The sequence below is a fragment of the Xiphophorus couchianus genome, chromosome 8, assembly GCF_001444195.1.
Source record: "Xiphophorus couchianus chromosome 8, X_couchianus-1.0, whole genome shotgun sequence".
Taxonomy (NCBI): Eukaryota; Metazoa; Chordata; class Actinopteri; order Cyprinodontiformes; family Poeciliidae; genus Xiphophorus; species Xiphophorus couchianus.
In genome coordinates, this window is record NC_040235.1 from 16,578,984 (window position 1) to 16,600,863 (window position 21,880).

The window sequence follows — 21,880 nt, forward strand, 5'->3', positions numbered from 1 at the left end:
TGCGTTTGTGTGCGTTTTTGGGTATGTGACAACGCTAGATAATTGGTTTGTGGGTTCATGAAGGTCTGACATGTCTTGCATCTGATGCTTGAACTGAAGGGTAACACTGACTCCAGGCTCACATCCACTTGATGTGAAGCGAAGCATTTGACCCAGTGGTGCTCCCTGAGCTCCGTGCTGCTATGTGACACATTCCTCTCTTCTGAAACAGCTCATATAAAACGCATAAAAACAAAATGAACTTAAACCAACTTGAAGCCATTTATTTAAAGCTAAAATATACACTGTGATAAATTTTAAATGTTGTTCTAGCTGCTTTGTGCATCGCCGTTCCGTAGCAACACAACTACATTAGGCTTAGTGAGTATTTAGTGTCTTTGAGACTAATCTGTGATGGCAAATCATTCACTTATTTATCTCTGGTTGGAAAACGCTCCAATCAGCTTGCATTCAGACAAATGATTTTTGAGGTTATTAATAAGGTCTGAATTATACCTTGACATTTGTGCCAGTTCAGCACATTTTCTTTCACAGTATGATAGCAGACCTATACAGTTGAACAATGAAGACTTATGATATTTCTGTAGTTCTCTTGTTTTAATGAGTTGTCTAAATTCTATATAGATTGTAATTAATTATATTCAGAGGGCCTAAAAGGAAAAAAAAATCTGTGCTGTCAGATATCACTTAAAAATGACTCTCCAACAACCGGAGGAAGACAAATAGACTCTCAATATAACAAAAGAGTAGATCTGCACATGGTGCCGCATTTAAAATGCAATCCTCATGACAAAGAGTGTAACATTACAAACATAAAGCTTTTACATGACATTTGTTTCTCACTAATTATAGGAGTGATCTAACAACTTAAATTGCAAACTACTCTCAACTTATACCATAAGTCAGATGTAGATGAAAATATGTATTACCAGCTACAAACAAAACCTTTGTTGTTGCACCTAGAAGCCAAGTTATTTTGAAAATAATGAGTCTGATCTTGAGTAAAAGGGACTTGCTGGACTTTTACTTGCTCTTGGTTTATTTATTTTAGTCCTGCCAGGTTTTCTCTTTAGCGTTGACACAAGATCTGCTGTTCAACAACCATTTACCTGGGTGACTGAAAGGCTGTCCTACCATCAGTTCACATCTCTTTCAAGTTAATAAATCCCCCACTAAAGTCAACCTTTGATTGAGAGCTTTCAATTGCCAATTAAATAAATAAAATAGCTCTTTATGCTGCTGCCATATCAAAAACTTTGAGAAAGCTTGACAGGAACTGCAACATCTGCTCGCTAACATTAATTAGCAAAGCTGTATCTTGAGCCAAATGCTAGGGAGATTAAGAATGATCCTCGGGGACTTTAGGTGGTTTAATTGAGAAGCTCTGAAGAGAAAACCTGAAAGTGGTCGAACTTGAACAATTATTCATGTATTTGCTTTAGATCAGCTAAAATATTATTTTTTCAAAAACATCTACAGTTTCCAACAAGAGCACACTCAAAATCCACATAAGTCTTTTGGCTCATGTATAAGAAATTATTTTTACATGAAAATGATTAAAATTTGATGATGCTTACACAAGGTTTTATTTTTTTATTTCATTTATGTTCTCTGAGAGCCAGTCCAAAATGAAAACTTACCAGCTTACTCCACTTGAAGAGCTGCATTAGAAACCTATATGTGTGCTCTCTACAGTGTTTTTTATTTCAATATTTTTTTACACATGCAATCTGTTTTGCATGTTTTGGTCTTCAAACAGGAAGTTTTATTACACTTATGTGTCACTCTTGCACAGGCCCAAAGCATGACCAATCAGGTAATTTGCTCAGAAGATGAATGCTTATTATTTTCAGTCTTTTCTGCACCCTTTTAACAAACATATTAACAACATTTATCTTTAATATTCCACATAGGTTCTCATTTCTTAATTCCCTCTTTTCATCTGAATTAGTTTTTTTTTTTTTATCATGAGGCATAAGTTAAGAAACACAAATTGCTATAAAAAATAACCTAAAATCTGTGCAAAAGCAATTAAAACAAATCAGTGGGGTAAACTGCAAGGATCCTGTGGTGCCACTGGAAGGTTTGTGCAAATGCACAGGGACATAAAGTCTGTGTTTGTGCAAGTGTTCCACAGCTAAATTAGTCTCCTAAATAATTTCTTCAGGCTGTGCTCTGACAGAAATTGTACAATGTTTGACACGAATTGCAAACTGGTTTTACCTAAGTTCAGTACAAACTTCTCTGGGTTTCAACAACTCTATTTTGACTTCCACTCTTTTTGTTATTTAATATTTGTAAGTACGTTTAAAGTATGGAAATGACTACATTTTTGCCGTCTTCTGCTATATGAGCATCAATTATTACTGCTTAGGAGCGGCTTAAGAAGTTTTGAGGATTCAGACCAAGGCTCTTAAATGTCCTTATTTTGACATCGTTTCAGAGCTTTAATAGTTTTTTGAAACTTCACTGAGCCGGCTGGGGTCTTAAGCAACACAAGACAAAAACAAAACTCTTATGTTAGCACAGAAAGTTGTCTACTTTGCTGTATAATAATTCTATCTTCTTTCCTAATAACTGGAAGTGACAAAGATATTGAGAAGAATTTGGACAAGCCATTTGAAACTTTTCACCTTCCTGTAGTTATTTTATGCATAATTTTCTCAGGATTTACTTATTTCCTCATTTTCTACAATTATCGTTTGTAGACAATATTCATCCATAAAGTTAGCCCACCGAAAGGTGAACCTGAATAATAGTTTTCATTATTTTTGTAATGCAGTCGTCCTTTTTTTTTTTTTTTACACCTGACTTTTTAGGATATGAAATTAAGTGTTTCATACTCACTGTGTGTCAGTTTGTTACCCATCAGAGGACATTTTTGACCCTGGCTGTCTCATCCCGCATCAGTGTCTGACCTCACAATTGCACTTCTAGTAAAGAATTTTCTTAAACACTCCTAAACCTTGTAAAAACCCTTTCTGGAAGAGTTGAAGCTGCAAATGGAGGGATGACACTATAATAAACGCCATCGATCAGGAATGTGATATGTGTGTGAAAGCAAATGAGCAAATAATTTTGGCATTACATTGTAAATACCAGCTAGAGGTTTTTTAGCATTTACTAGTTTGTTCAGGAGCAACTGGCTGAAATTCAGAACAACAGCCAATTAAATCACGTAAATCACAAATTGACCCTAAGTTTTTTTTTGTCCTTGCATTTTTTTGCTGAGAAAACTTGCATCCCAGCACCTATAGGTTCCCAAGACGTACACACACACACACACACCAACACATGGGAAAACCTCTGTGCAGACCAGAGAGTTGATTCTCTGGTCTGCAGAATCAACTGCCACTTCTCAGCAGGATGTCAGTAAGATCATCTAAAGTTGCTAAGGGGATTGCTTAACAAAGCAAAAAAATGTCTGAGATGCTCAAATTCCATAGATAGACAGGAGGTCTATTCTTACAAACTAGGTATCAGACAAAACGGCACACCATCTCAAGTTCTTAGCCATGCCTTTTCTGATCAGAGCTCTTTTAATATTTAAAGCGTATTAAATAGTGTGTGATTATATATTTCTTTTATGGTACATTTGATTCATAATCCTTTTTGGATCATCCTTTTTAGTTTAACTGAAATATTTTATCGTGTAACACTTTGACTGAGTGCCCAGCTGATATTATCCATGTTCTCTTTTGGCAGGAAGGGAAATGTGTTATCTCCACTGTATGAATGACCAGCATGAAGTGCCTTGCATCCTGAAATTAAGAGTTTGAATTACTAAAGAGAGGCAAAAACAGAACACAAATAATTTTGGTTTGTTTGGATGTAACTGGTGTTCTTTGGGACAGACTCCTGCTTATTTATCTGACCTGCAACTTTCAAATCACTTAGATCTAAGGATCACTTGCTTTTAGCAGTACAAAGGTCTAGGCAGGTCTACAGGCGTCATCCTGCCTTTGGAGTTGCAGCCCCTAAAATGTGAGGTCAAACAGCCTCCAACGTGTCAGTGTAGTGGCTTTAAATACACTATAGAAGTTGTTTTAGTGTTCTATTTTCTCTTTTTATTGTCTACTTTGCTCTATCTTTTAGAATCTGTTACATATATATATATTTTTTAAATCACACATGTGAATAACAAATAATAAATAATACATTGGAACTCAAACTTTTCTTTCAAGAATATTATGTATACTGTGTTGGTGAGGTTAATATAACTCAACTAAAAGCAATGCATATGACTCCCGGACAAATCAAAAATCAAACTCTCCATTAAAGAATCTGAATTCAGAATTAGAATTCCTTTTTATTGTCATCGTGCACAACAATAGAAAGTCTCCAAGGCAAGTCGTATAACTAAATAAAAACTATAATAAATATGTTATAATAAATATGTATGTTCAACTTTTTAAACAAGAACAGTTTGCATATTTGGGAAACTATGCTTGAAATGAACTGAATTATAACTTTTTCATGACTTCGTTCATTCATTTTCAGTTTGATAATTTTTTTTGTGTTCGTTTATATTACCATGTTTTTTGTTGTTTTTTTCCAAGGTTTTCATGCAACTCTATTGTGGAAAATATATATAAAAATGATGACGGGTATTTTTGGCATGAAGTTTAATTTTTTACTTCTGCGTAGCAATACAATATCAATCAATACAACATTGATTACTGAGTAAATCAGGACAGTCCCAGTGTTTTTTTTTTTTTGTGAAACATTGAAGACAAATATTATAGCTTGCTGAAAGGATTTGTTTTTTTCTTTTGAAGATCTTTTCATAGAATGCAGAATTTAAAATGCTTTATAGTTACATTAAGAGGAAATTAAGAAATATAAGATGTAGTCAGTTTCATAGCAGTTTTGAATCACCTTAAATACCCATTATGAAAAATTTTTGTAGTGCAATTTAATGATTTAGAAAATGCCAAAAGACCACAGTACTGTATTAGAACAGTGATGCAAATCTTAACCTCAACATAAATTAATTTTGTCCAGTCTAAACAATGTTTTGATTTAAAAAAAAGAAAACCTCAAGACCTCTTATGGTCTCAGTTAAAAATAAATGTAAAGATTATTTTAGATATGGTTCACTTCATAATATTAGCCAAAGGTCTCATTGTCATTAAAGGTTTGAAATGTTGAGTTAGCAAAAAGAAAAAAATCAGCAGGGAATCTTTGTGAAGTATGAAGTTCAAAGAGGACATCATTATTGAAAGAGAGGCCCAAAGAGACCAATGGTAGAAAAAAGAAAGTCTCATAGGTATACCAGTCTTTCAAGGATATAATGCATGCACAGAGGGATGCCAAATAAGTCCTATTTTGAAATGCAAAGCATTAGTGAGGTACTAGAAAAGGAGTAAGAACAATCGCCATATTGCTGTTGTGTGTTACAAAGCAAATTACACCAAACCTTTTTTTTCCCTGGCTGACCCTACTCACCCCAAATCCTCAACCTACCTTGGGGTGTTTGATTTGTGTGTTTACACTGCAGTGCTGTTTATGTGAATTCTGTTTGCTGTTGCTGAGGGAATCACTCTTTCCTCTTTTGTAGCCCAATGTGCTGGAAACGGATAAGGTTTCTCAGCAAAAACAATAACCACTGATTCTGTCACAGCTTTTACCGTTTAACTTATGCAAAGCCCGTGCAAAAATGTAACGCGACATGTTTTAAGTCTACTTCCACCTTCACCACATTTATCAGAAATTAAATAAACAGACACTCCTTTCTGGGTTGTAATTCAATGTTGTAAAAGCAGAGCATTTACAACGTTGTAAATGCTCTGCAGTTTCACTCTAAAACGTTCTTTAAGTTTAGAGGAAGCTTATCATTTTAACAGCCTTTCCATTAGAATATGCCAGTGTGTCCCAAAGTTAGTTACTTTCTTCCTTATTAACATTTCTGGAATTGCATTGTTACTGCAATGTGCATATTGCATTTAACTGCTTGGATTGTAATTCATGTTGGGTAATATTTCGGTACCATGCACGTTTGTTGTTCAATGCAAAAACGTAACAGTTAAAGATACATTAGTCATTTTTGTTGCCAAAATAGCAATAAACCAAACCAGAAGCAACTTTTTGAGTAAAACCTTGTGACTGAGATGAAAATAATACATTTAATTAGTTTTCCCAGAAGCTGGATAAACTACTTATCATCTGGGGTTTATTTTTAGTTTTTTTTTTTTTTTTAGTGCAGAATAATATGTATCAAGACAAGAAATTGTGGACATTTTTTTTTCATCATTTAGATATTTTTTTCAGTAACCTCAACCATTTTAAATAACTACTTCATTCCGACTATTGATTTGTGGTTTCAAGGCAAAATTTGTTCAGCTTCTTTTTTGATGGAACTATGAATGAACTATGAATTCAGGGTAGCTGAATGACTCATTTTCAAAATAAAAATCATCTGAAAAACACTGAGAGAAAATAATATATTGGATTTAAACAAAGGCTTGACATTGTAAACAACACAAGTTCAACATGTTTATCCCCCAACACTGACAGTCCATAATTTTGTGTATTTCTATAAAGTGCACCAATCTTTTATTAGGACCTTCTTTGGATCTTGTTGTTTCCTTATCCCACTGCCAGGTCTTGTTGTGTTTGCGTCTTGGCTTCAAAATAATTGTAAAAATAAAAAATATTCAACTGTATGTTTAGAGTTTGTATAAGTGTACTGTATGGAATATTAATCTGAGCATTGGGTAAACTTTTAAAAGTCTAAAGAAAGGCAAAATATGCTGTTTGACAGCTTAAAGTCAAACTCTTTCATTGTATAATATAAAGAAATAGGTAGTAGACAATAGAACATCCCACTAGGGAAATCTACATGGCTATTTACAGTTTGGCTTAAAGGTTTTGTTAGCAAAACCTTAAGCCATGAGATAATTGAAAGTTACGTTGTCCCGTTTGACTTTCGTCTCTTTTCATTGAGTGTTTATTTATTGATTTGTTGGCAACATCAGGTGTAAATAGGGGCTTGGAGTCAAATGATTGGGCAGTACAACAAGAGACCCAAGCAAAGTTAAGGCCTTCTCTTTTGTTCTGGCAGATCCAAGAGTAACTGGCTTAACATCAATAGAGTGTGGAAACCTTTTGACTTATTCCGAAATCTATTTCCCTGCGTTTTTGTAGTGTCTGTCGTTTCAAAACATCTGCTACATTTATCTTTCTTGAACTTGTCTAGTGTATACTTTTCCCACTGTCCACTGTTTCTGTCTGGTATTATTCCTCTCTCCTTCCCCCTTTTTAATGTCAGTCATGCTCTGTCCTCATTGCAAGCTGCTCCACATCTTCACCCTACTGCTTGTTTCTTTGTCAGACAAAAGGCCTCTGATCTGGGCTCGACGCCAACCAGGTTAGCTTTTCTCTTTTGGTGCATCCCCAGGCGGTTTGAGATTAACGTGTGACTTAATCTCTCTTTCATGGGCTTTATAGACGAGTTCAACAATGGGCTGTCAGGAGTGTCTGGAGAGGAGGTCAATGACTGTTTCTCTTTTTTTGGTGTGAATTGTCAGTCCAGTTGTTTTTGCTCTACAAAAGTTGATACTGAGATGCTGTTTAACAAAGTAAATGAATGCTGTAAAATGTGATTTTAACTATAGTTTTTCAGTTCATAAAGTGAAGGCGTCAAGAAAAACTAACACAATATGGTGTGTTACAAGTAACAGGCGTGTAGGGGTGTGTGTATATATATATACACTATATCTACATGGCTATTTACAGTTTGGCTTAAAGGTTATATAACCCTTAAAACACCCTTCAGGCTTTTTTTCAAGCTTTATTCTTTTAATTTATTAAGTAATTTGGATTCTCATTAGTTTAGTCATCAGTTACAACTGTTCTGGTTGTGTGTTGAAGACAAAAGTAACATTTTGCACTTAACAATTTCTTATGTGTGCACAAACAAGAATTTGTAAGATACCAGCTGGAATTCAGTATGTCCAGATATGTTTAGTGTGAACATGAAACCTTTAAAAAAATTATGGTACAAATTAGAGTATTTCAAGTGTCTTCAAGTGCCATATTTATCTGGTACATGTATTTTAAAAAGTTGTAAAAACAAAATAAGACTTAAGATCCTGTTTAAACCATAGATGATCTAATGGGGGAAGAAAGCAACAATGATGCCTTTTACTACCACGGGCATAAAAATAACCTGTTTCATTTCAGTAGATAATTTTGATACTTATAGAAAACTAAATTTGGCTGAAGGAAGGAAACAGGAAACAAATATCATCTCCTATTACACTGTTTGGTTGTTATCTTTCCTCCCAATTGACAGGAGGCATAGTTCCCAAGTCTGCTAACCCAGGATGTCACTGAAAGTTAAAACATTTTCTATTTTTTATTTTTGCAGGAAGTAGGATACACTTATGTCAGTGGTAGATGAGAAACGTAGACACTTATTCCGACTAACTTTAAGAAGTAAAGAACATTACATTTCTTTTTAACTAGTTCATATTTCTTTTTATTTGTGGAGGAGTACGTAAATAAAAAACATTCAGCTCAATCCAAATTCCCACCTATTTCTTTTTGCTTACAAGCTCAGTTTACCACTGCAGCACAGCTAGCTAATATAGGAAGCTAGAAAAGCGTCGGGTAAAAACTCAACTGGTTGAAAGCTGTGTTTTATTTAATCAGTTTAACTTTTTTTGTCACAATAAGTAGCCTCTGCTGACAATAATTCATATGTTGTGGCCGTGTGTTCAATAAGGCTGTCAAAAGCTAAAGGAGTTTGTAAATTGCATATCTTTAGAGGTGTAGTTTTTTTTCAAGGAAACTTTCTTCAAAAGGCAAAGTATAGCACTGGCTGCTGAAACAGGCATGTTTACAACACAGATTCACACTTTTAACTGATCGACACCCTGTCAGGAATTATTTGAACTGAGTCAACATAATTTGAAGCATTTCACAGCTTGAGGGAAGATTGACATAACAGTTTGAAGGAACTGTATAGACGACACAAGGTCAGACATTTGAAACGGAGAGATTGTGGTGGCTGTAGAGAGATAAAAGATGGATTGGAGTCTGAGAAGCGGGAGAGACAGAGGGAAAGTGGATCTTCCAAAGAAAAGGTGAGAGAGATACACAGATGGAAACAGAAGATTGAAATAAATTAAAAAAGCGAGACAGGCAGATCTGTATTGTGGCCCAACACTGAATGGTGCCTTTCTGAGCAATAGCTAGAAGGACACTGAGGCGTGAGTCCCTGTAACCACAGCAACTTCACAGGAGCTCTGTGACAGATGGATAATAGAGTGAGAGAGGAGTTCCTTTTCTCTTCTTTACCCCTCCCTCGCTTCTTCCCTCCCTCCTACTTGTTCTCACTCCCATTCCTTCCTTTGGCAAGTTGCTGGATTCTCACATCTTTGCGCAATTTTCTTTCATGCAGCTGGCCTGGTGTGTGTGTTTGTTTTTGTTTTGTTTTCTTAATTTTAGACGTAAAGTTTGAGGAGCAGCCTCATGGATGCTGCTTCCAGCAGCTGAAGAAATAACTCTGAGCTCTTATCTCTCTAGTCACTTTTATGGACGCTTGCAATTGTTTGAAGATAAAATTTTTCGGGAAGCTGTTTTACATTGGAGCAAGGGGAAATGTGCTCTAAAGGTACTGTCTCAGCCCGTGATTCTTTTGTCTACATTTCAGAGGCTGTGCTGTCAAGCCATGGTGCTGCCCCTGAGACTGATCAGCCTGAGAATATGCAATGCTTAACAGTAAGTTCTAGTTAGCATTTTTCTTTTTATTCTATGTCCTTGTGTGTATCCAGATTCAGCGATTCTCCTCTCTGTGACTGCATGTGAATGTTCTCAATATGGATTGTCAAATGTGCATGAGCATAATTAATAGTGCTGTGCTGTTGCTGTGTTTTTTTAAAACTACAATATTTCTCTTCAGAGATTTTTAACTTTTTAATTTTAGATTACTGCATAAGTACTTTGTCTTTTTATTTATTGTACATTTATGTGTGTTCACATGAATGGATAGGCCTATTTAAAACAAAATAGTTGACCCGTGACTTAGCATTGTGCCAAACAAAGTGATCACACAGAAGCATGCCTTCAGTAAGATAGTTGCTGCACAAATTCCACGTTGCACGTCCTTTGCAGCCGTAGCAACTAATTAAATTACGTATCTGAGCTTTCAGCAGAGAATAGAGGATGAAGTATTCCTTTTCGAGATGAGGTTTGTCAAAAATGCTTGCTTGCATGTGAATTGCATGTGGAGAAGAAAATTGAAATAGTGCTGTTAGATAGAAGTTACTATCTCTTGATTAGTTTTTTTTTTCATGCACTTTCTTCTTCTTTATATTTTCTGTTTAAAATATTTCAAGGCATGAGATCATTAGAGACTGCTTGCACATCAGTGCCATAGGTGATGCGCTGCATTAATTTAGTGAATAGTAGACGGACAATAGAGACAGCTCAAATCAAGTGAGCCATTAAAGCAAAGGAATACTTACAATAGCATGAAAAGAAATATATGCACAGACGTTAGTGCATAGTGAAAGAAGAGGTTTTCTACATCCATGGGCGCAGTTTTTCATATCGTGCTTTGAAAAAGTGTTTTTAACTTCTGTTGTTTGTGTCAGCTGAATGAATAAAAACATGTTTAGTAGACAAGAACAGCTTGAATAAAAACAGAAAGAAATTTTCAGATGATTATTTAATTTTTAATACATAGAAAGCAAATCTGACTCTTGTTAAATTATTAAATAATTGAGAATAACCACATTTATTGGATGTCTGAGTTCAGTTTCACAAGATCATTCAAGCCTGTAGAATAAAGTAATAAAAATCAATCAATCAATTACTCAAGTTCTCTCTCTCTATATATAGATAAATATATAGGACCTGGCAACATGAAGTAGGCTGAAAGAGCGCAAAAGCAAAGCTTTCATGCCCAGATCTAAAGAAACTTGTGTTTTTTCACAATTTGTGAGCCAAGTCAGAGCCATGGGACTTTACATTTATCATTTGTTTATTGTTCAATCATCCCCCTGTTTTATTCTGATTAAAACAACTCTGCAAAAAACAGTGACATAAAACTGATGACAAGTTTCAGCTCAGTATCTCCACCTACATTTAACCAGTTTTATATTGTACTTCACTAGGCTTCCAATTACATAAATACTTAAATATGTTTTGTGTATTGGTTTGCTATGGGTTATTTATGGTACATTGTGTTTGTATTATTAGTTTTTTTTTTTTTTGGTATCCCATAATTCAGGTGCGTAAAGGTAATACTTTCTGGATGCAACTACAACTATTTCTATAAAGCCTGACCATAAACTTGAATCAGAAAGTCAGGAAATAGCACAGACAGTTCAGCTTCAGTAGCTGCTTAATAAAAGATGCTGGGGGACCCTTTCACCTTGCTTTGGTTAAAAAAGAAAAAGTGGGTCATAGAGACAGCTGTACCCTACGTTATGTTTATTGCTGTGGTTTGGTGACCCGTACTTTAACTCTGACTAAGCACCCCTGTGAACGGTCAGTCTGTCATAAGACCAGTTGACTTCTCCCATTACCCTTGTCAGGGAGGATTGTGTCACTTCGACAAGTACCATTTGGAGAGAATAATTCAAACCATAAAGAATGTTTTGAAGAAATTTTCAACAATTAACTTCAGAAAAATGGTTGAATTAACAACTTATTCTCTGATGGAGTCAAGAGTCAAATTTGAATTATTTGCTGGTGTTACTTCAGCTGAATATATAAACAAAGGCTCACCACAGACTCAGCTGGTGCTGGTACCAATTTTGGAATAACCTTAATATTGTTTAATTTAAATTATATTAAAGTTTTAGCAGTTGTAAAACCATGGCTCAAGTAAGAGTTACTTTAAAATTTACTAGTGCAGTCAAATGGCAAAAATCCTTGTGAATTAAATTAAGTGGTTCTCATCCATTTAAGCTATTTTAATTTCAGATCACTGAAGTATTAATTAATTTATTAAAGGGAGTATTAGGTAAAATAAACTTTACTTAGCTTTACATCATGTTATAATGTTGTTCCCTCATCAAAACCATACCTGGAGTGCTGCCTTAATTTTTTTCATGCATGTCTGAGAAATCCTTTAATCTCCACTGGCAACCTTGCAGGATCCTAAATGCTTTCTGTCACCAAGCACCACCTTTTCCATGCAGTTCCTTCCCGGAGCTGTGGTCACCAAATCAAGCATCTGCCTCACAGAGCATGCTTATCCCATGACTCTCGTAAAATGAGCTCAGCTGAGACGCAGTTCCACCAGGTGTTTGCTAATTGCTGCTGGCTAGTCTGAAGGTGCTGAGTGAGGGAGTTGTACAGGAGAGGTGCTCTGTGAGGTGGAAGCTCTGAAGCTTCGAAAATACAAGTCCGAGGAGCAGCTGTGCCTTGAAGGTGGTGCTCGGTCCACCCAGGCGTTTTGCACAGATGAATAGTTGCCATGGGAGATCAAAAGACTTCTCAAACGTCCATAAAAGAATCAAGGCAACACTGTAGATATGTTTATTATAAGGGGATACTATTAGAACATGATTTAAAGCTCAAAAAGTTGATTTTACATAATACTATCCCTTTAAAGAGACAGAGGCCCAATTTCAAGGGCCTCTGTCAATTGCAAAGTCAAAATTACTTTCAATCATGTGATTTTAAACAGTTCAGCTTCTAATGAAATCTTCTAGAGGCATGGTAACTAACCACGTTTGGACTAAACCAGGAAATTGTCTAAAAATGCCAGATACTGGAATACTAACTTTGGAGACCAATGTGGATGTTGTAGGTAACTTAGGAGGAAATGCACTCAATTCTCACATGGAAATTTTCACATTTGTATTTGTGAATGGTAGTTTCCTTTCTCTGTATCCTCCCTCCTTCTCCCACTATCTGGAGTCGGAGTAACATATGATTAAGCAGTTTGTGAAGCACATTCTCAGGGGAGATTTAAATCAGACAGGGGAGAGCACATTCACAGACTAAATTAGGGGCGAATGGAAAACCTTTCAGTCTTTCTCCTCTTTTCACTTCAAGTTGCAGTATTCTTGTTTCTTTCCAGACCACTGAATGTTTTTCTCTCTCACTGTGCGGTGCGCTCCTTCACCTCGTTGTCCTCTTTTCTCTCTCTCTGTTCCATCTCATTTCTGTCTCTGTCCCCCCATGGTCATAACCCTGACAAGACAAAGATCTCCATGGTACCATCTGCTACCCACTACTTACTAACTCAGACATTTTTCAGTGTTTGTTGGCCTTACACATGAACTGCTTTGCAGATTTGCATTTTATTTAAGCTGCAGTGTGTATTTATTTATTTGTTGCAAGTTAAACTATGCTTGAGAGGTGAATTATGACCTTTAGAGTTTGTGCCGTTCAAAAGTAATGTTGGAAATTATATCTCCATCTAGAAAACCCGATGACCCTGACACGCTGCTCATCCATTTTTTTATTTCCCATATAAGCATTGAAATAAATGTACATGCAAAGGAGAAAATAGCAGTTTCCTAATGTAATGGACAGGAAGTTACATGTTTGTGATTGTTAGCAATAGCTCCACCTTGGGTATGTTGTCTCCCAGCATCACTTTGCTTGTCAACCAGTATTAGCTCCTTAACAGTCCCTGTGGAAATGGACTTGACAAGTCTCTCCATTAGGGAAAAGATGAAAAGGATTGGTGAAGGGTACAGGAAGAGAATAGAAAGTTTATTATTTTTAACTTTGTAAAAACTTGTAATATGGTGTTTACTTGAATGTTCTTTGTCAGTATTTGGGCCTGCTGGATCTTAAAGTTCTGTCTTCTGTTAAAGATGCAGAGGAAACTTTTATTTTGCTCCTTCATTTGATATGAAAGAATTTTAATAGAAGCTGAAAGCAGCACATACATGTTCGGAGAGACAGTTAAAATTCAGATGGAAGGATGAGTCTTTTATTACCATCACTGTATGCATAAATCAGTTATAGTTCATCCTAATCAGATTGAGATCTGCTCTAGAGATAGATGGCAGTGTTGGCCTCTCAATAAGTCTGCTCACAAATTCAGCTCAGATTTAAATAGTTTTTAGTATATTAGTATATCACTTAAAAGTAATATTGTACTTTTAACTGATATATATAGTAATATATATTTGTTCTTTTCTTTCAATAGCATAATTAATCTGGAATGTTACATTTCTTGCTGAAATTATTATGAGCCACTTGTTAAATGAACTTAACTTGGCCTGTTTAGAAATCTTAATCTATCATGACATATAGTTAATTTTATGTATTGGGTGGGCTCTTGTCAGTTACTAACATCCAAAATGAAAATGGGAAAAATTAAGCTTTTACTCTTAAAAACATGCTTGAAGTTGTCTCTAATATTGGATAAGCAGCAGTCAGGCATTTTATGGACTATGCCAATTTTAGTGTTCAATGGAGGAGTTTTACAGTTTTATTTTTCCAAATGATTATGGTCACATTGACTCCATCAGAGAAAGGCGTTCATCAGAACCACCCCCCCTTAACTCCAAATGCACCAAAGTACAAAGTACATCCTGTTGATTGGTGTGTTTATAGATGGAAGATAGTTTGCATTGTATTCTATTAAGCAGTTTTTTAATTCACAACTTTTATGTTTCTCCTACAAATACGTTTGCACAAAAAAATCATCAATTCTTATTTATTTATTTCAGTTTTTGTTTTGATTTGAGAAACAAAGCTAAATTACTTTTGAAGGGTATTTGAAGTAGTTTTAGGGTTGAATTCGAGGAATTGCTCTGGTCCAAGAAGTTTATTTTAATTCTGCCTTTCAAATAAAAATAAATCATTCTACCTTGTGTTGTGTAATTATGACTGCGTAATCAATCTATTACTGCAATTCCAATTGCAGTGAGCTGTGAGTCCAAACTTGGCCTTAGACCCATCTTGTGTGTTCACTGGCTTGGAAGAGACGTCCTCCTTTGATAGCTGTTTATTCAGGTCAGAAAGAGTGAGATGGGGAGACACAAAGTAAGACAGAGATCCCACACTGCTGAAAACCAGATTGGCCTCGCCTGGCTCCTCAACAAGCTTTTCAAAACTCTTTTTTCAGTCCTCTGCCCGAGACGTGTTTTCTTCTCTCCCTCTAATCCGTCCGTCTGCCCATTTAGAGGTGAACAGCGCAGTGTGAAAGAGAGAGAAAGTGTTTTTGTGAGTTTGATGGCTAACCCTCGCCCTTTGAAAAGGCAAACAGGCACAGGCTACCATTACCACTGGCATAAAGAGACCCTAAAACAATGGTGTTTTCTGCCACTTTATTAACGTTGTAGAGACAAGTGCAGCATTGCTCCTCTGTCACTTCTCTGTCCATGTTTCATCCCACGAGCCAGGCATCCAAGCAATTAAAGGAGAAAGAGGCACGCTGGGAAATAATGGGGCTGCTAAGGGTGAGACAGGCCACTGCAGTATTGGTAATTAAAGAGGCCTTTTCCCCTGCTCTCCTTTTAATGTCTTTATTATTTGCTAAAGTCCATACGGATTTTTAAAAAACAGTTATGTTTGGATAACTAGAAGAAGAGGGAGGCGGGGGCAGGGGACTTTTTAAGAGTTTGCAGGCCTGTGAATTTCCGTACGTAGTGGTTTGAGGTGAGAGGGAACAGCTGAAAGGAAAAGCAGAGGAAATATGGAAGTTGAAAGCATAACAAACAACCATAATGTCTGGACGTAGACTGGGGAGTGTGGGAACTGGAAAGAGTATGATGAGGTGTGAAGTGTGTGTGAGAGTAAAGTATGTCCCTGAGCAAATCTGGTGTCATTGTGTTTTTGTTGGGAAACAAGGCCATTAACATCTCTTAGACACGAATGTTGTAAGCAATCTAAAACGTTTTGCATTAATAACCATAGTATTTGGAGTTTGACACGACTGTTATATAGCTCCTTGATACTCCTTTTTTAATATACTTTTTATTGCTACTATTTTGTTTGAATGTGTCTCTGCCATGCCACCTACGTTAGAACTGTAGCACCTCTCGCAACCTCATAGTGAGGACTCAGGAAGCAAACTGGCCTTATCGGAGGCAGACACACAAAGCCGCTCGGCCTGTAGGATGGCGAGGTATGCATAAGTGCATGTGTGTTGGTGTGTATGTGTGTGTTTTTTGGTGGGGGGGTGTTGTTGAGGTGGGAGGCACTTCCTCCTATTCTTCTACTGTTGAAGAGTTCCCATGAGCACCCCTGCCAGGAGCTACAGTGTGTCCTCAGCAGGCTGAGCCAGCGCCAGTCTCGCCTGCGTGACGCCACTACACACACTCACACAGCTGATCTCAGTAGCTTCTGCTGCTACTGTTGTTCTGGACACTCTGGGCACGGAGCAGACAAGACAAATGTAAGTTGGAAGAAGAGAAGAAACTCAAGAGTGGAGATTTTACCAAAGTTGACGGACAGTAAGTGAAACATTTGGAAGCTGCGGTTGTGAAGAAAGTGATGGAAAGCTTGCAGACATGAATGTGGATTGACGTGCTTGGAAGGAAGACAGTGCAACTGGAGGTCAGTGGTTAAAAAGAAAAAAAAACTGGATTGAGAGTCAATTTACCCAAAGTTAATGCAGAGAAGATTAAAGTGTGGTTGAAGATTCCTTTTGGAGCCACTTTAATTGAACTGACAACTGGGAAATCCAACATTAAGGTCACCATATCCACCTTTTGGAAACTATCATGATGATACACAACACGCTGAAGTCCACTCAGCCTTCGGAAACCAGCCACAGGAGAACAAACTCTGCCGCTCAAAGAAAGCTGTGGCGATACTCCGGCTGCAGAGGGGGAAACCAAGTGGAAAGTCACCGTCGTAGTGTGTGCGTATTGACTGCTGACCTAAATGGTGGAGATGGTGGTGGGAGAGGAGGCGGTGGTGTAATGCACACTATCCACGGGCTGTGTCACCTTTGCATTGGATGCAGGCTGCCTCAGGTGTGTAAAAAATAAATAACAGGAAGAGGTAGTAAAAGGATGGAGCGGGGTTGTTGTTAAAAGATGCATTAGCTGTTTGGTATCAATCTGTGTCACACCACTTTAAACACTAGCACATCTTTTTTTATTATGGAAGAGTCAAATGCACTTTTTATGGTCTTCCCATAAGTAAATGCAGGTGATCTCTAGATGTATTTCTTTTAAAATAGGTGCACAAGCTTTCTGTTTTTAAATTATTTATCCCTCACATTGTGAGAGAAAGATCTGATGGAGAAAAAAGCAGAAATGGACACGTTACCGAAAGGATACAAATTATTAAAAGCTGCAAGGAATGAAAACCCGAGGGGGAAAAAACATGAAGAGTCGAGTTAATTGTTCCCAATCTAAAATGCTGTTGCAGCTTGAGAATAAGATTGAGATCACATGACAGAAATACAGCAAAACATGTCATTAGATATAGCAACTGAAAATATCTAGCCAGATAACATTGTCTAATCATGTACATATATCATGACAGGCCTGGTAAAATTCATTTAGTCTGTGTTAAACTGTCAGCAGTTAATGTTTACCCTTTCCTGCGCTGCTGGAAAGTAGATAAGACATGTCCTGCAATCATCGGATGGAGACTGGAGACTGACCTGCTCCTCCCTTCATACAGTCGGGTCCAAAAATCATGGCTTGACATTGTGGTGTGGGAGTCAAAGGGACATAGTCAGCTGCAATAAATCCAAACCTGAAGAGGAGGTTTGGATTAATTTTCTTCTTATCGCACCCTAATTTGAGAAGCAATAAGTAAATATAACTGGATTTTTAAAACATCCAGTTAATCTTGCTAATTTTTTATTTTTTGTTTTTTCAAATACTAGTTAAATAGCAATAAACTGACCAGTCAGTTTTCACTCAAAAGGTTCTAATCAGCAGGTCAAATTTTAAAAGTTTAATCAGAAATTGTTTTGTTGGTTCTTTTTCATCAACAATTTTAGCTCCTGCTTTTTGATGCACTTTGTTTTGAGATCATTCCCGCTTATGCTTTGATGCATAAGCGGGTATGATCTCATCACTATAGTTTTCAGTTGGATTCAGGACTACTAGTTTTACCAAGAACCTGTAACAGTTCTTTTTGACTGATATTTGTGACGTTAAATTGTTGCATGAAAAAAGTTGGCAATGGAACCATTAACAGAACAAGTAAAATCCAAAATTGGTTATTCTCCTCTTATCCCTATTTGTGAAACTTTTTATTTATCTGAGCCAGTCATTTGTGTACCAGTATCTGCCTTTTTTTTCTTCCTTAGATGAGAAAGATTGCACTGAGATGTTTTGTTTTTCCAAGTACACAAGAAATGGTTGTTCTTATGGTAAGGCTTTGATTAGTCTAGGGTGATCTCAGCTGTTCAGGGAGGAAAGTCCAGGACTAAAACGACAAATTAAACACACACTGGTGACTGAGTGTGTACACAATAACAGGTGATGACCAGAAGTAAATTTTTATTGCAGGCAAATGAGTCATCCAATTGTATCCGTAGCCCTATAATTGTTTTTTCAAACTGGTTAAGTATAGCGACAGTCTAAAAAAGAGCCTTATTCAACAGACTAAAGCTTGCTGTAAGATGTCAAAAAAACCAGTATTCAGGTCAGATAAAATCAGTGGGCTATGAAAACCTACAATTTTACCCGACATTTTAGGGTCATCTTGAGCTTTGGGCTTCAGAATAATCACCAAACTTCTCCAAGCTGCTGCATCCAGCTCATGGGCAGATTGAGCATGCACATGCCAGCTTACTATAGAAAAAGAAAGCAAAGAAAAAATGTGAATGTCTGTGTGAGTTTCATGTCCATGGCTTTCATCGGATGGAAAGTGAAATGTTTTGGATGGTATTGTGTTTACTTTGACTCAGACATATGAGTTGTTTGACAATGCAAGGGAAAGAGAGATAATGGGTTAGAGTCATCCGAGCTGTCGTTTTGTATCCGGTGCTCTGGATACGATAAATGTGAGATTTTGAGTTAGGAGGGGTTATTTGTATTTTTAAAGAACATTGAGATTGGTTTAATTATGCCACTACATCCTCCTCTGTCAGTAGAACCTGCTTTCTAACTTTCAAAGGCAGATTAAAGCTGTTGAGGTACACATTTTAGAAAAATGTAATCATTTTCAAACAAATAAGGAATTTAGAAGTGACTATAAAAACTCAGACAACCTCATTAGGCAGTAAAAATTGTTCTGCCTAATGAACAGCAATATGACTCTAAGTCATATTGCTGTTCTAGCAGATTAAATATTCATTACCTTAATTGGAGCAGCATATGCAGAAAAACTAAGAGCTATATGCACTCTTTACATTAAGAAAGAACAATTTGGCTATGTGTTGATATAAATACAATTATGCAGCTTCTTTAAATATTTTAACATCTGGAATTTCCCAGAATAAACTTTTATTTTTGTTTTCTCTTTTTTAAACCCTAAGTTCAGAACATTAATAAAAACTACTTTACATCAACCATTTTGTTTTTCTTTCCTTTCCAACTGTTGGATAAAGAGCGATTTTCTTTCTACTCTGGAACTGTTTTCCTTTCACACTCTGTTAATTGTGTTCACTAGGAATCTGCTGTCAGGACAGTTTTAATAGGAAGTAGTAGCAGAAAACAAATCTACTTAATCATCCTGTAGGAAGGAAGCTGATTATTATTTTTTTGAATCCTTGAGGAATGGAGGTGATAAAGAGAGTCATTCACTGTACCACAAAATGATTAAGTTGGTGTGTGGGCGTGTGTTTGTGTGTGTTTTGCAGGTGACCATCCTTCGAGGGAAGGATGGATATGGATTCACCATCTGCTCAGATTCCCCTGTGAGGGTGCAGGCTGTTGATCCAGGCAAGTTTTATGTGCTCATGTCAGTGTTTATAAAAGACAGCAGTCAATCTCCAGTCCAGTCTATAAAATGTTTATATTTCCCAAAATTTCTTGTTGCTTCTGTCAGTTTTCAGAAAAGTTATATTTTATTGATTAAGCCAAATATTGAAAATCAGATTTTTTTTCTCAGATTTTTTTTTATGTTACTTGTGAGATTAACTATGACATATGCGCTAGGATGAAAGTTCTTCTTGCTTCACACTAACCTCAGATTGGTGTCTCTTTTTTTGGAGTCATGCTTTCGAGGCAGAAATAGGGTTGAAAATGGTCTCTTGACTTTATACATTTTTCTCCTGACTGTGGCATAAACCTTTTATAGTGGCACAGCCAGAGTCCACACTTGAATCTAATCAAGAATCCTTGAAGGGACCAAAGGTTAGGGTGATGGAAAAGTGTCCTTTCTTTCTCAAAGATGTGGAGCTCATTATAAGTAAAAAAAAAAAAAAATATATAAAAATTTTCTGTAATGCCAATGAAGACTTTTTTAAAAACAAATGTAAATATAAACAGATATTTGTTTTTCTTTTCTTAATTGATCCTCCTTTTACATGGTTTTATTATATTTTGAAAGATACCGGTTTGGTTTCCTTTCTTATATCTTGATTGGGTTAAAATAATATTTTATCTAAATCTGCATGTCATATGAATAATTTGGGGCTTGATTGTAGCATGTTAATCTCTGACAGGACAGTTTCGGCCATTCTGTCAAGCCAGAATTTACTGTCGCATAGGTATCAAATATAAAAATAATATATTATTCTGATTGCACTGTGTTGGATGCAACTTATCAGACCCCTCCAGATGGCATCTGCCCTCCTTTGTGATTTATTTCTTAATATGACAGGCAAGCAACAGGAGATAACTTTTTCTGTACACATTCAAAACATAAATGTTGTGTCTAAGCAATCCATAATTCCTTCTCTATCAGAGAAACTATAATAGTAAAAGAGATACAGGCTCATGTAGTATCAGTGTTTCATGATTTCAACTCTCCTTTCCCTCTTACAGGGGGTCCAGCGGACCAGGCTGGTCTGCAGCAGCTGGACACACTCCTGCAGTTAAATGGTCAGCCAGTGGAACAGTGGAAATGTGTGGACTTGGCCCATGCAATAAGGTAACCAGAACATAGGAGACCAGTTCACATACTTTATTTACTGGGCCTTTTTAGATCCATATTCAATGGTTCTACCAACACTAGTTTGGAAGTCTTCCAGTTACATTTACTCTTTTAACAAGCTGAAATAAATGTGTGATACAATACAGATTTTTGACCAGTTTAACTTGGAGACCATAATAAGTAGCTGGTGGCTGTCATTGCTTATTGAGTGGACTAATTTTAAGCCAAAAGAATTTTTTTTGTGTGATTTTAATTTACTTCTTTACTTCTCTGTCTCCATTTAAGCAACATTTTAATCTATTCTTTCACACAAAGATGGATATGATTTCCTGTATTTTTTTCTGTATGTTGTAGAAACAGTGCCAATGAAATTACAGTGGTGGTATGGCGCACCGGTCCCTCGGCTAAACCTAGTTTTGAAGGCCTCATCCACCGGCCTTCTTACAAACCCTCAACCTCAAACTACGACGCTCCTTCTCCACCCACCCGCAGGCGCGCACCAGATGTTGGCCCAAGCAAAGCTCCACCAGCTGTGCCGCCTCTCCCAGCGCATCACCGCCCTACTACAGCCCGCAGGCTGCTGGTGAACGGCTCTGAAACTGGAAACAGTGTCGGTGGGAGCAGAGGGACGCTGGCATGGGGAGCCCACATGGGATCGGCTGAAGAACTGGATGGTAAACCCCGTCTCCTCCATCATCCTCCAACCGCCACATTAAAGGGAACCAGGGTGAAGGCATCCAATGGGGACAATTACATCATCCTGGCACCCATCAACCCTGGAAGCCAGGTACCACAGACTGGTGGAGGGCTGCATCTTTATCATCTTCTTCGTCCTCCTCATCCTCATTATGGTCATTTGGTGGCACAACCTAGATATGTTTCCTTACCTTACATCCCTGGCGCTGATAGATAGATTGATTGTCTGTTCAGTGTGTCCGTGTCCTGT

General features: G+C 36.9%; 1 protein-coding gene across 3 annotated transcripts in view; it reads left to right on the forward strand.

Moving 5' to 3' along the window:
* The window catches only part of rgs3a (regulator of G protein signaling 3a), a 130,866-nt gene that overhangs the window by 23,552 nt on the left and 85,434 nt on the right, over positions 1–21,880 (forward strand). For 2 of the 3 annotated variants that reach the window (XM_028026172.1, XM_028026162.1), the window contains 4 exons: positions 9,659–9,726; positions 19,697–19,778; positions 20,826–20,931; positions 21,289–21,721. In XM_028026172.1, coding sequence (XP_027881973.1) covers positions 9,659–9,726; positions 19,697–19,778; positions 20,826–20,931; positions 21,289–21,721 — 689 coding nt within the window. Of the gene's footprint in view, positions 1–9,658; positions 9,727–16,182; positions 16,905–19,696; positions 19,779–20,825; positions 20,932–21,288; positions 21,722–21,880 lie in introns of those variants that run through there. The other variant, XM_028026161.1, reaches the window with a different exon arrangement.